The sequence below is a fragment of the Equus caballus genome, chromosome 23 (assembly GCF_041296265.1).
Source record: "Equus caballus isolate H_3958 breed thoroughbred chromosome 23, TB-T2T, whole genome shotgun sequence".
Taxonomy (NCBI): Eukaryota; Metazoa; Chordata; class Mammalia; order Perissodactyla; family Equidae; genus Equus; species Equus caballus.
In genome coordinates, this window is record NC_091706.1 from 32,422,466 (window position 1) to 32,436,400 (window position 13,935).

The 13,935-nt window shown below is 40.3% G+C and overlaps 1 protein-coding gene across 3 annotated transcripts in view; it reads left to right on the forward strand.

The window, feature by feature from the left end:
• CEMIP2 (cell migration inducing hyaluronidase 2) overlaps window positions 1–13,935 on the forward strand; it is a 71,740-nt gene that overhangs the window by 11,524 nt on the left and 46,281 nt on the right. For all 3 annotated transcript variants that reach the window (XM_005604960.4, XM_005604959.4, XM_070248913.1), the window contains exons 2-5: window positions 4,388–4,730; window positions 8,156–8,296; window positions 8,891–9,452; window positions 13,261–13,430. In XM_005604960.4, the coding sequence (XP_005605017.2) occupies window positions 4,400–4,730; window positions 8,156–8,296; window positions 8,891–9,452; window positions 13,261–13,430 (1,204 nt within the window). In that variant the 5' untranslated portion in view covers window positions 4,388–4,399. The remainder of the gene's footprint in view (window positions 1–4,387; window positions 4,731–8,155; window positions 8,297–8,890; window positions 9,453–13,260; window positions 13,431–13,935) is intronic.

The window sequence follows — 13,935 nt, forward strand, 5'->3', positions numbered from 1 at the left end:
AGAGGCTTATAGTCGACTGTGGTATATGGCCAACTGTGTACATTCCCTGAAACATGAGGCAGAAAGCAAGAGGATCCAATAAGCATTTATTTTATTTAAAATAACAGCAAGTTTTTAAGGTGTTTTTTTGTGTGTGTGTGAAGGCAACTGGTAATTAGACAGAAGTACTAGGTTTTGAATGATTCCCTTTTTTTCCAGCATTTGCATGTATATCTTTTAAGTTGATATGACCGTTTCATATACTTAGTAATTTCTTTCATTATCTATTTTAAATGTTTGCCTAAATTCCCTGTGCAAATTTTTAATTGTTTAATTTTATTTATTTATTTTTTGCTGAGGAAGATTAGCCCTGAGCTAATATCTGTGCCAATCTCCCTCCACTTTACATGTGGGTTGCCACTGCAGTGTGACTGATAAGTGGTGTAGGTCTGCCCCTGGGATCCAAACCATTGAACCTGGGCCACTGAAGCAGAGCACACTGAACTTAACCATGACACCTCAGTGCTGGCCCCTAATTTTATTTTTTAATTAACTAACTAATTACCAAGCCTTTTGGGCTACCACTTTATATCATCCAGTAAATAAATACTCACAAGATAATTCTCCCAAGAAACATCTAAATACCAAAACTTACACTTCAAAAACTTTGTGGAGTGCATTTCCAAATTCAGTATGAATGACTTGGATTCTCTCTCATTTTGGATTATCTGTCTTTAGGGACTCAGCACAGGCTGTGACAGCCCTTAAAATATATCAAAGAATACTGATGTGTTCCTTCTACGTAATATGTGCTTTCCACCAGAAATGCAGCCTTTTAAACAATGACATGTAATACAAACAAATTAAGTGTATTAAGTAGAAACATTGATTTGTGGTAAAAATTTTAAAATGGCACCTGATACTCGCCTTGAAGACCAGAGGAAACTCTTCATCCTCTTTCCTCTATGAGGTGCCTCCTTTGTTCTCAAGACCCCAAACTCAAACTACAAGTACTGACAACCATATGGATTAAACAACCGTTGTTGAGATAGCTTGGGAACCTGACCACCATTTTTACAATATTTGCTTGGTTGATTTCTCTCGGCCTTCAATCAAGTGATTTAAAATTGAATTTAGCAATTGCATTTCTTAGGGATGCTGTCAATCTTTTGTCTGTCCCCCATAAATCCTAACACTATCCTCTAATGACAGCAAAGGCTCACAACTGCTTATTGAATGAGTGAAATGTCAGGTTTTTGCCCATGAATAGTTTACATCTATAACCATCAATATACTTTTAAGTAATTGATTCACACTACTACTCATAATGTAAACTCATAAATGTAAAGTGAAAGCCCAAAGCGATGTATTTGGATCTTATATCTTTAAAAATTTTAGTAAATTCAGAGGGAAGTCTGGATAAAATATGACTTTATTTGTTGTAATTTTATTCTAAGATGTTGCAACAATGTGTTACTTAGGAAAAGAATGATTGTATTTGCTGCGTATGCATTTACATGTTTTTTGGTAAAATAGAGTTAATGGGCTCAGATTATCCATATATATACACACACATAACTGTATCTATACGCACACACATTTGTGTTTATAAATAGTATTTATATACACACACAACTATATAGTTTTGCAGAAGAATTATGGGGAAAACACAACTGTGATTATTTTTGATTTATTGACTTTTAGATTGTGGCAGACACCACAAACTGAATTTTCATGTTAGGATACCATTTTGTGAATGTGAAGACACTAGTTATTCCCAGTGGGATGGTGACTTCATTTAGCTTCTCACTGCCTTTTGTTTTATTGTGGGTGCATCTGGAGAGACATTATCTCCCACAAAAGGGTCCTCTAGCCCGTTAAATAATACCAATCTTTCTCACTCTGAAACAATGAAGTATCGGATGATTGCAGCCTCAGACAAAAGATTCCCACTCCCATTTCAGGACAGATTATAGTCATGATTCCCCCCACCCTGGCGAGCCTGGCACTCAAGAATATCTAGTTTAGTCCTTTCTTTGTTAACAGGCGATCATAAACGGGTCTTTGTTGTACCACTCTCTCATTTGTTCCAGCAGGATGTATCCATTATTTCGTTCTGCTGCTTGGCACACGCAGCAGTTTCTTCAATAGCACCTTGGTTCACGCTGTTTTCCTTTTGTCATGAAACTTAAGCTTCATCTAAATAATTGCTTTTGTTCAGAAATCAAACCCCACAAACCAAGTGTTTTTGACAGATACACTGAGAATGTTCTTTGCCCCATGTAAAATCAGCATCAGTTGTTGATTAGATTCCCTTCCTGTCCCCATTAATTTCCAGGTTGTTTGGGTCCTGGGAATGCTTATTTGTGGCTTCTCTAATGACCACATTTTGTGTTTAATGGATTTGCTGCAGTTTAGAGCAATTTGGACGTACACTTATAACCAGGATCTTATTCATTGTTTTGGCAGAAGATGAGGGTGATTAATTATAAGGGTATTGAATGAAGTCAGGTGACTCTGAGATGCTCTAGTTTTGAAGGAAGGGAAGTAATGGGAGAGGTTGAACATCATGTTTCTGAAGCCATTGAGCACATCTTATTTATCCATAGTCATTGCAATAAGAACCTTATATGTCATAGCCCTTCCTCCCTTCCCTTCCCCCTCCCTCCCCTCCTCCCTGCTCTCCTTCCTACCTCCCTCTCTTTCTCTCCCCCTCCCCTCTATCTCCCCCCCCTGCCTCCCCCTCTCCCCCTCTCCCTCCCCCCTCCCCTCTCCCCCTCTCTCCCCCTCTCTCCCCCTCTCTCCCCCTCTCCCCCTCTCTCTCCCTCTCTCTCCCTCTCTCTCCCTCTCTCTCCCTCTCTCTCCCTCTCTCTCCCTCTCTCTCCCTCCCTATTTCTCCCCCCCATCTCCCCTTCCCTCCCTCTCCCTCCCTCTCTCCCTCTCTGATGGCAGAGTAAAGGTAAGGTTTCATTCAAAACTTACTCTTTCATTCAGAAACTTAAAAGTGCTTACTATAAAGAATATAAAAAATAAAAAAGGACTTCACTTTTTTGTGTCAGCTTCTCTTAGACAAGAAAGAATCATGTATAGTCTAGTAAACTTCTGCGTGGAGAATTCCGGAGATTAATGTGCCCTTTCAGACTCAGCACAGTTTAGTTTCGCCCTTGCGAAATTGATTCTTTGAAATTATTGCCTCTCAGTTGTTTTGAAAGACACAGTAGGGTAACTGTTAAGAGCCTGAACCCGAGAGTCAGAATGTGTCTGAGTCCTGGTTCTCCCATATGCCAGCTAATTAACTATTTTAGGCCACAGTTTTTTCTCATGTGTAAAATGGGGATAAGGGCACCTACTCATAGATTTGTTGTAGTAAATATATTAAATGAGTTGATATACGTAAGGTGTTTAGAACAGTGCCTGGCAATAAGTGCTCTATGAGTGTTAGCTATTTTTTTTATCATCTTAAACATAATATTTGAATGCCTACTGTTTTTTTTTTAAATTTGAGGATTTAAAGAAATAATCTCGACTTTAGCTTTCTCACTAAGTGAATCGAGTCTCTAGTGCTGACACAGGTAGAAATACTTAAGTTGCTTCCCCACGAGATGAATCTAGTGAGGAATTAAATACTAAGCGTGAATGCTTGTCTGTTAGAACTTGTGAGGGCCACCCTGTGATCTTCATATGACGCATGGACTTTAACTTCAATTCGAAGAGCTTAGAAGAATGATACTCAAAGTGCGACCACCTGCTGCAGTGTCACCAAGGGGTGTTTTTAAAATGTAAAGTCTGTCCAGGGCCCTCTTTGCACAAATTTCATTAGAGTGAAGAGCCCAGGAATCTACATTTCTAACAAGCTTCCCTGGTGATTCTTATGCACACTGAAAATTGAGAAAGTTGCTAGGGCTCTCAACCCGGGCGCTCGTTAGAATCACGTGGGGAACATTTAAAAGACATATATGCTTGGCTCCCAGGCTCAGAGATCCTGGTTTAATTGTGTTAAGGGCATTAGCGTTAGCAGATCATAATGTGCGGCCAGGCTGGAGAAGCAGGGGCATTGGAAGATGAGCAATGAAGGGGACTTTTGAAGCAGTTTGTTATATCATGGATGTAAGCTGACTTGATATTTTCAAAAAGTCATTTTACTGGGTTACCAGGGACAGGAGGAAATGGGGAATTATTGCTTGATGGCTACAGAGTTTCTGTTTGGGATGATGAAAAAGTTTGGGGAATGGATGGTGGTGATGGTTGTACAACCTTGTGGATGTACTTACTGCCTCTGAACTGTACGCTTAAAAATAGTTAAAGTGGTAAGTTTTATAATATGTATCTTGTACCACAATAAAAATATACTAAAAAAAGCCATTACAATTCTCACATTTCTGAACCTTAATTTTTTTTCTTTTCGCAGTGACAGTGTATCATGCATGCCACTGATTCCAGGGGACGCTCCCCTGCTTTCCTGCAACCTCAGAATGGAAACAGCCACCGCTCATCTGGCTATGTTCCAGGGAAGGTTGTCCCACTGCGCCCTCCTCCTCCTCCAAAGAGCCAAGCTTCAGCCAAACTGACCTCCATCAGACAGGAAGCCCGGGCCACCTTTGCATTCTCACCTGAAGAGCAGCAAGCCCAGAGAGAGAGCCGAAAGCAGAAGAGGCACAAAAATACTTTCATTTGCTTTGCTATTACTAGCTTCTCATTTTTTGTTGCACTGGCAATCATTTTAGGAATATCCTCAAAATATGCTCCAGATGGTAAGTGCATGTGTGTGTGTGTGTGTGCATGTAGAACATATTCTAGGAGAAGAAAGAGGGGAGGAATTAGTAGAATAAACATTTCTATAAATCTTTTGTTATCTGAAGTTGGGTCTAGCTGACTAATACTACAATTCGGTAATATGAGGTGCAACTTCTTACAAATGAGAGCAATTGTTAAAGGAGTCCACTAGAAATGATCCACTTAAAGGATGGCTCTTCCTTTCCATTTTGTCACTTTGTCTCAGGATGTTCTTGGAGAATTTCTTTTCGAAATTCTAATTTTAAAAGTCTTTACTTAATTCTTGTGCTAGCACAGTTTCATCCTTTGTGGGAGGTATGATTTTCAGATGGCTCAAAGTTTTTTTGATCATAAAGGTAGTGATAAACTACATTTAATCTTTTTAAAAAAATAAGTGAAAAAAATAAGATTTGAGTTCTGTGGTTTGAAACTGGCTGGGGAGGCAGTTCCAAAAGAGAAGCTTCAAGTATTTTTGAGGAACAATGTATATCCTTAAAAGAAAACATCCCGTAGGAGGTATAAGTTCTGATATATTTGTCTACAAATGACTCATGACTTCGTGGTCAACATCGTGTAGGGACGCTTTAACTTCTTAGGAGGCCTTTGCTTTTCCAGTTGGTAATGTATCCATACTTTGAATGATTTCGAAGAAGTTTGTTGTTAGCCTGAATATAATACCAACAAAGAATGGCCTCATAACAGAATCCTATCCATCCTTCTCAAAATCAGAGGGCTCCGTGCTATGGAAGGAGAAGCAGACCATAACAGCCTGCACTGGGTACCATATTTATCTGCATTTTTTTTTTTTACAGTCTACAACAGATTGTTGTTGAATTAGGTACCTCCTTAAATGGTTATAACATTTGAGAAGGATTTTACCATTTATAAGACCTGCAAATATTATTTTATTTAGTTTTCATGGGTGCTTTAGGGAGCTTACAGACTTCAAGGTCCTGGAAGAGGTAGTGTCCATACTTGTAAGAGAATAGACCTCAAGTAAGAGAGATGTGCATATCAACATCTTTGTTGGCCATGCCAATAGACCACATTATGAACTTTTGACCTTGCTTTCCATTGCACACAGCTTTAACTGTCTCTCCCCTTTTCTCCGGCAGAATAACCAAGTTCACTGCTGTTGAGTCATTCTTTCCAAGTAATCTGCAGTAAAGGGATGCTAGATTAGTGGAAAACTAGAGCTGAAATCTGTGGCTTTAAATGATGTCTTCCATCTAAGACATTCAATCGCTGATGTGGTTCCTTGAATCAACATTCTTTAGTTTCACATTTTGGCAGGATAAGTGCAGAATATCAGTGGAAAGATCTGGTATGCTGAACTATTTCAGGGTCAGCTTCACTGTGGTTATTGCTGTTACGTAACTTTGATAACGCACCCACTGCTCAACAAGCGGGTAGCAGGAAGGTGGGGCTGGCTGAGCTATTTTTCAATGGTTTTTGCATACCACAGATTTTCTCATTAAATGTACTTTACTGGATGGAAACAGCCTAGAATTTTTGGTGATAGTTCTAATGAAGCATGCTCTCCTGGGGAATAACTGTAAACAATTGAGAGGAATTATATAACTATTGTGGTAGGCTCTAGATCTCAAAAGACTGGATATTCTTCTCCATAGCTGAGTACAGTGCTTATCACATGGGGCATATGTTTGCTTGTGATATGACATGACGGAGAAGTCCAGCTAGATGTTTTATGGGAAGAAAGGGAGATAGAAGAAAAGTTCAATGAATCTTCACTGTTAAGTCAGAACAAATTCATGAGATTTGTTTCTTCAGTGGGAAGAAGAATTTAAGGCTTATTCTTAGTATAATAGTGATAATCACTGATTTATCAAAAGAATTAAATATCAACAATTATGAAACTGCTGTGAGAAAAATCAGTTCCATGGGTAATTGCCAAGGACTTAACTCGTGAGACTAATTTTAACTGCAGTAGTTTCTGTCACCTGAAAGAGAAAGCATAAGCCTAGGGCCATAGAAGTGCTTAGAAGTAAGATGTTTGCATTAGTGTTATGCAACTTCAAAGTGAGGAATCAGAATTTTCTTTCTATGTAGACTAGTATCTTTGTGCTATACCCAGTCTCTCTACTTTTGCGTATATTATCCCTAAAGATGTACCTTCCACTTTCATGATTCCCAAGCATATCTTGTCTATTCCTCCCTTTGCTTAGTTTCAATGTAGTTTACACCTGGCTATTCCAGCTGAACAACCACCTGGGCTTGGAGAGCAAGGGATGCTTGCATCACTAGTGCTCTTATCGCCCCCTCATACTCCTCTTCACTAAATACACTGCATCACTTGGGGGTCTAGTGTAAACTGTTCCACTGAAGCTGCCTCAGTTACTCCAGCCCCACTCCTACTTTCTCAGCTCTTTTGCACCTAAATTAGCTACCACGTTATTCAGTATTCAGTTATTTCATACATGGTGGCTTTTTCTCTCCAGCTAGATTATAAGCTCTGAAGGCTGTGAACTCATTCTATGCTTTATACATTTTACAGTGTCTAGTACAGAGTGGACAAATTGATCCTCAGTAAATACTTGGTCATTAGTCCATCAAAATTGGTGTGTTTTGCCCCCCTCTTCCAAATTAGACTAGAAACTAAAGATCTCCTGCGTTGAATAGCTGTGGCAATGCGGAATACTTTTACATTTTCATCATTACCTATTCAAGAGGCAAATTCCAATTCTAGTGAAGGAAAACGGCGAGTAAACCTCATTTCTTAAAGGGGAACTTCCGTATCACTCAAGTTGCTGAGTAATCTTGCGTTTGGTTGCTCTAATCTGTAGTTTCCTCATCTCTGAAAATGAGAAGTTGGATCTTTGGCTGTTTGCTGCTTATAGTTTCGTTGGGAAAGTGTTCATGTCTGAAGATAGCAATATTTATCAGCTGCTGCCTTGCGAATGAAAGAGGTGCTGTTATCGCCTACTTTATAATTCACTGTGCCAGGAAGGAACCTGAGAAGACCTAATACACATATTGCTTAGCAATTTCCGTTTTTTATTCACCAGTATGTTGTGAACATATTTTCTTTTCTAAAACAGCTTTCCAGTGTGGGTCCAAGGACAGTTCACGGTTTTGCTTCTTACTATTATTTCCAGAGTAGAGTATTCAGGGAACTTGAGTTTTATCTTGTAGAGTTTGGCCCAAACTAGATGATAGGCAGCCACTTAGTTTTGTGATGAAATCTTTTTTATGTTTTGAGGAAGTAAAGGTTTTGACATGTCTCTGCTGCTGGGATGGGATTTCCCTCCTTATGGTAGGAAATTAAACTATGTCAGTCCATTACTTGCAGATTGCAATAAATGATGGTAATGCTTGGATTTGTCTAAAAGTATTCTTGCATTTTGTTGGATTGATGGGATATCAATGTTGCATTGTTTTATAGAGAACTGCCCAGATCAAAACCCCCGTCTCAGGAACTGGGATCCAGGTCAAGATTCTGCAAAGCAAGTCGTTATCAAGGAGGGAGATATGTTCCGTCTGACCTCAGATGCCACAGTGAATTCTGTAGTCATTCAGGATGGAGGTAAGTAAAGGTCCCTGTCTCTGGGAACTGCAAGGTTGCTCTTTACAATGGAGGAAGATTTGATGTTCTTTATATAGAAAACTTTTCTTAGCCTTTAGGATGTGGTGTCACTCCAACCACGGAGACATGAAAAGTTCCTAAGGTAGAACTGAAGAATTCAAAAGCTAGAAGGGCCTTAGAAATTACTCAAGTCAAGACTCTTGATGTATAGAAAAGGGAACAGTTCCAGAAGGTAATCTCTCATAGCTACATCTTTGTTACAACTAAGGAGAGTGATGAGAGAATTAACATGGGTTAACATAGGTAAAAATGAGATTCATATTTGTAGGCTCTTAGATCTTTTCCTAGAAATGATTTCCCTCTAAAGTGAATGGATTGAAATTCATATACATGGGCATTTTTAGTGTGTTGAGATATGAACTCTTCATTTCTTCCTTCACTGTGTTTTGAAAGTAGGTTTAATTTCCTAAGCAGACTCCTTTTCCCAACTTAATTGCGGAAGTATCTTTTTTTCCCTCTTAAGGTGAAAGCTATTTCTCTGTATCTCAGAAAGATGTTTCAGAAGTTGGCTTACACTAGTGTTGTTCTCTGCAGGACTACTTGTATTTGGGGATGATAAAGACGGATCCAGAAATATTACTTTGAGGACTCGTTACATCCTGATCAAGGATGGTGGGGCGCTTCATATTGGAGCAGAAAAATGCCGCTATAAATCCAAAGCGACAATTGCCTTGTATGGCAGGTCAGATGAAGGTGAAAGTATGCCAACATTTGGCAAAAAATTTATTGGTGTGGAAGCTGGCGGGACACTGGAGTTACACGGGGCACAGAAAACATCGTGGACGTTGTTGACGAGAACACTGCATTCTTCAGGCTTGACCTTTGGGTCCTACGCCTTTGAAAAAGACTTTTCCAGGGGCCTCAATGTTAGGGTCATTGACCAAGACACAGCCAAAATTTTGGAAAGTGAGAGATTTGATACCCATGAATACCACAACGAGAGTAGGCGACTTGAGGAGTTTCTGAGAGTCCAGGATCCAGGACGGATTGTTGCTATAGCTGTTGGAGATTCAGCAGCCAAAAGCCTCCTACAAGGAACCATACAAATGATCCAGGACCGCTTGGGAAGTAACCTGATCCAAGGACTGGGCTACAGGTGGGCATATCTTTTCCTTCCCAGCTATGTGTTAGGGTCTGTGTCTGTGTGAGAGGAGAGGGAGGGTGGAGAAACACACCACACCACAGCTGGGCTTCAGGTGTCAGAATGGCCACTACCATTTGGAAGTCTAGTTCCTCTTCCTTTGAAACGTGGGACCGGAGGACAAGATACTGGTTACAGAAGCCCTTTTCTTGGCTTTGGTTTATGAGGCACTTTGTGAAGCGTAATATTGGGCTTGTGAAAAGTTAAGAACAGAAATGTGGTACTGACACAATCAGGCAGTTTAAGGATGGTGTACTTCCCTCTTTCACTACCTTCTGAATGAAGCACATGTGAAACTCAGGCCAACTGAGGCAACTTATGAGTTGAACGGTTAGGGCCCAATTCCATGCGAAGGTGTAAAAGTTGTCTAAAAGCCTGAGGGAGTGGAACATGCACAGTTTTCTTTTTCTTGTCTTCCTTTGGGATCCTTTGTGTGTAGATCTGAATCTGCTTGTTTGGCTGGTGGAGGTCTGTGGAGCCGAGGCACACGTGAGGGAGGAGCAAGCTGGAGTGCCGGGTAGTTAATCCAGAGAGGAGGATTCATTTCTACATTGATGGTTCTATAGACTATGGTGCCATGATTTCCTAATGCAGCCCTGAGTCTGAGGAAGTAGCTGGCTCAACATTTAATTGAAAAAACAGAAGTTTTAATTCTGCTTACTGTTCTTAGTAAAGTCAGGGAATATCTGCAGTGAAAAGTGAGACGACTTCAAAACTCGCATGTTGAAATGACCTCATTCTTTCCTTTGATGGTTGGGTGATCTAATTATATTTTCCTTTGGGTGGTTGTTGGAACATCATCTATAGGAATTCTAGAGAAAGTTAAAAAAACAAAAATTAGTGAAGAAAGAGGATCTGTAATGTTTTTAAAATGCGTTTATTCACCCAGGGAATACTTTGGAGATGCTAAGTGCTGGGTACCCATAGATGCTTAGATGAGAGGATACCATGTCAGAGCCAGCGTTTAACCTAGTGGATAAACAGAGACCCAAATAGACAAGGATCATGCAATGAGACATTTGCTGCAACTACAGGCTGTGATGGGAGCATAAATAGAAGGAGCCCTCAAATCGGCCTGGGGATCCGTGGAGGCTTCCCAAACAGGAGAGGCCTGAAGGGTGGTTAGGAGTGTGCTGTGCAGGCAGTGGGGAAGGAGGGCTTTCCAGACAGACAGAATAGCATGGCCAAGGTTTTTTGGTTTTTAATTAAGTATAATACACATACAGAAAAGTGCTAAAGACAAGAATGTAGAGTTTAATGACTTATCACAACATGATACCTGGGGAGCTACCACCCAAGTCAAGAAATAGAACATTGCCCAAGCCCGGAAGCCCCCTCCTGTCCCCTCCTAGTCACTGATCACTCCCTCTGCTCACCAAGGGGAGCCACTCTCTGCAATGTGTGGTGAACACTAAAGTTTAGGTTTGCCTGTTTTTGAACCTCATATAAATGGAAGCAGACAATATATCATATTTGTGTCTGGCTTCTTTGCTCCACTCTGTTACCCAGTGTCATCTATGTCATGGCATGTAGTGCTGGCTCATTTTTGCTGTTTATTTTCTATTGTGTGACTATGCCACAATTTATTTATTCCTGGACATCTGGTGGTTTTCCAGTTTGGACCTCTGTTATAAAAAGAGTTTCTCCGAATGTTCTTTTACCCGTCTCTTGATGCACCTGTGCACATATTTATATAATTTATAAACCCAGGAGTGGAAGCATGGTCTTTTCAAAGTTTGACACCTACTTTGTTTTATTATCCAGTAATGCCAGGGATTACAACTTTTGGGTTTTTTATGTCATTATTTGTTCTAGATTTGTGTGATCACTAGCTATGAATATTTTGTTTGACTTTTTTTGATTCCTCTCCCTACTGGTTTCTAAATTCCCTTTAACATACTGCTGCTGATTTAAGGGAGGAAAAAAGAGTTGTGATCCTTTGCCAACATTTTATTGCGTTGACATTATCTCCAATGTACATAAACATACCCCTTTGAAGATAATGTTCTCCTGCGCTGAAATTTTCCTCAAGTGGAGGAGGAAAGTAGGAGTGTTTTGGAGATAATGTCAGTAGAACAGAACATTGTTTTACAGTTGCTGAGGCAGTTCTGGTAAATAAAAGCCACCTCTGATATTTTTGCTCTCCATCCCTCTCAAATGGGAGATAATAAATTGAGACATTCTTTGTCTGATTCCTTCTGCTGTACCAAGGAATATAAATAGAGCTGTAGACACTGCCAGCCAAAGAGCGGCTAATCCACGCACGGGTGGGTGTGGAATTTAGAAGGATGGAGGCACACTTTGGGTAGCTTTTATCTGTGAATATGCAGCCGTCTGTCTGGTATAGATTACATTTGGTATTTTTTTTTTCTAGGGTAGGAAGTTGACATTTTTCTTTTCATGTTTTAAACCAGAAGTCTTAGGGCAAATTTTCTGGCTTTTTGTCTTTTTTTTTTTTTTTTCTTATTTTGGCCACAAGCTTGAGCAAGTCCTGGGATGTTTAATATCATAGAAATAAAATAGTGTTTTCAAACACATTGCTTTCAACAAGGAGACACATAGCAGGTAAAATTTAAAAATCTGTTGGCGAGTGATTCTACAGTTTTGATTTAAGAATATTTAGAAGCCGGTAACCCAGTGGTTCTCAGCCTGGCTTGCATACCTGAGAATTTTAAAAATCCCGTGTGCAGGGCCCACCCTAGATCATTTACATCAGGATCTCCAAAGACTAGGACCCCCAGGCAATCGATGTGCAGTCAAGGTTGATAACCACTGCTCTGACCTCTGACCTCTAACTCTGGGGTTCTCAAAGTGGTGCTCAGACCAGCAACATCAACATCACCTGGGAACTTGTTATAAATGCACATTCTCTGGCCCCACCTCAGTGAGAGTGGGGCCCGCAAGCTGATGTAACAAGCCCTCCAGGTGATTTTTTTTTTTAAGATTTTATTTTTTTCCTTTTTCTCCCCAAAGGCCCCCAGTACATATTTGTATTTTCTTTGTTGTGGGTCCTTTTAGTTGTGGCATGTGGGACGCTGCCTCAGCGTGTTTTGATGAGCAGTGCCATGTCTGTGCCCAGGATTCGAACCAACGAAACACTGGGCCACCTGCAGTGGAGCACGCGAACTTAACCACTTGGCCACAGGGCCAGCCCCTCCGGGTGATTTGGATGCCTACTAAAGTTTGAGAACCACTACTCTAACTCAGTGGTTCTCAAGTGTGGCTGCGTGTTCAAATCACCTGGGGAACTTCAAAAACATATGCATGCCAGGCCCCACCTGTAGAGATGGTGATTACGTTGGTCTGGGCTGGGTCTTAGCATCTATATATTTCTCAATCTCCCCATGTGATTCTACGATGCAGCTAGACTGGAGAACATGACAGAGTGGAGAGTTGAAAAGAGAGCAGGCGATAATCATTTTAAAAAAGAAGGAAAATAAATGGGCTTGTGGTCCAAATGATAGTGAATGGAATGGGTGTGTATTGAGGAAGGAAGTCAATGATTAATTGAAGTTATAGTCATCGGTGTCTCACCTGTTACGGAGCTGTACAGACGAGGATTTACAATCCGGGTGCATTTCCTTCTATGATGTCAGTTACTTCAGTCAAGGTTTGGACTTGCAACCTCGTATGGAAGAAGGGATGGAGAGATTGACAAGAATGGAATATGAGAATTAAACAGCACCTGACATAACATCTGTGTTAGGGATTTGGGTCAGTACCATGATAAAGAATCAAATGCACGTGTTCTTTTTCCTTCTAGGCAAGCTTGGGCTTTGGTTGGTGTCATTGATGGTGGAAATACATCTTGCAATGAATCTGTGAGAAACTATGAAAATCACAGTAGTGGAGGGAAGGCTCTTGCCCAAAGAGAATTTTATACTGTGGATGGTCAGAAGTTCGCTGTGACAGCGTATAGTGAATGGATTGAAGGTAGGCAAGTACAGTTTATACTCTTGTAAGACATAGGTAAGTATTGTGACAGATTTTTTAAGTGGTATTGTATTCAAATAACAGTCTGGGTAGATTTCTCAACTGATTGAAGATGAAACCTATAGTTTCCCTACTCTACTTGATCTTTTAGACTCGAGTTCTCTCTGGACGAGAGAATGATCTAGTCTAGTTGAGGCACCCCTAATTGAACTTTGTTCTTGATTCTGAGTCATATAGTGTGGTTAACTAGTAGAAATGGATTTGCTTCCTGGATTTGGACCAGTTGAACCAGTCTGGATGTGGTAGAGTGAGCTGTCTTTGGTTATGCTCCATGACTGTGAACATGATCTTGTACTTTGTATCTTTTCTTATGAAGATATGTCAGCAAATATTACCTTTGAAAGCATACTCTGTAAACAAACTTCTCATTTCCTTATCAGTTTTTCTCGGATGATCCAGCTAATACATTTATCTTACACACAAACTGGAAAACACAGAAAGTACA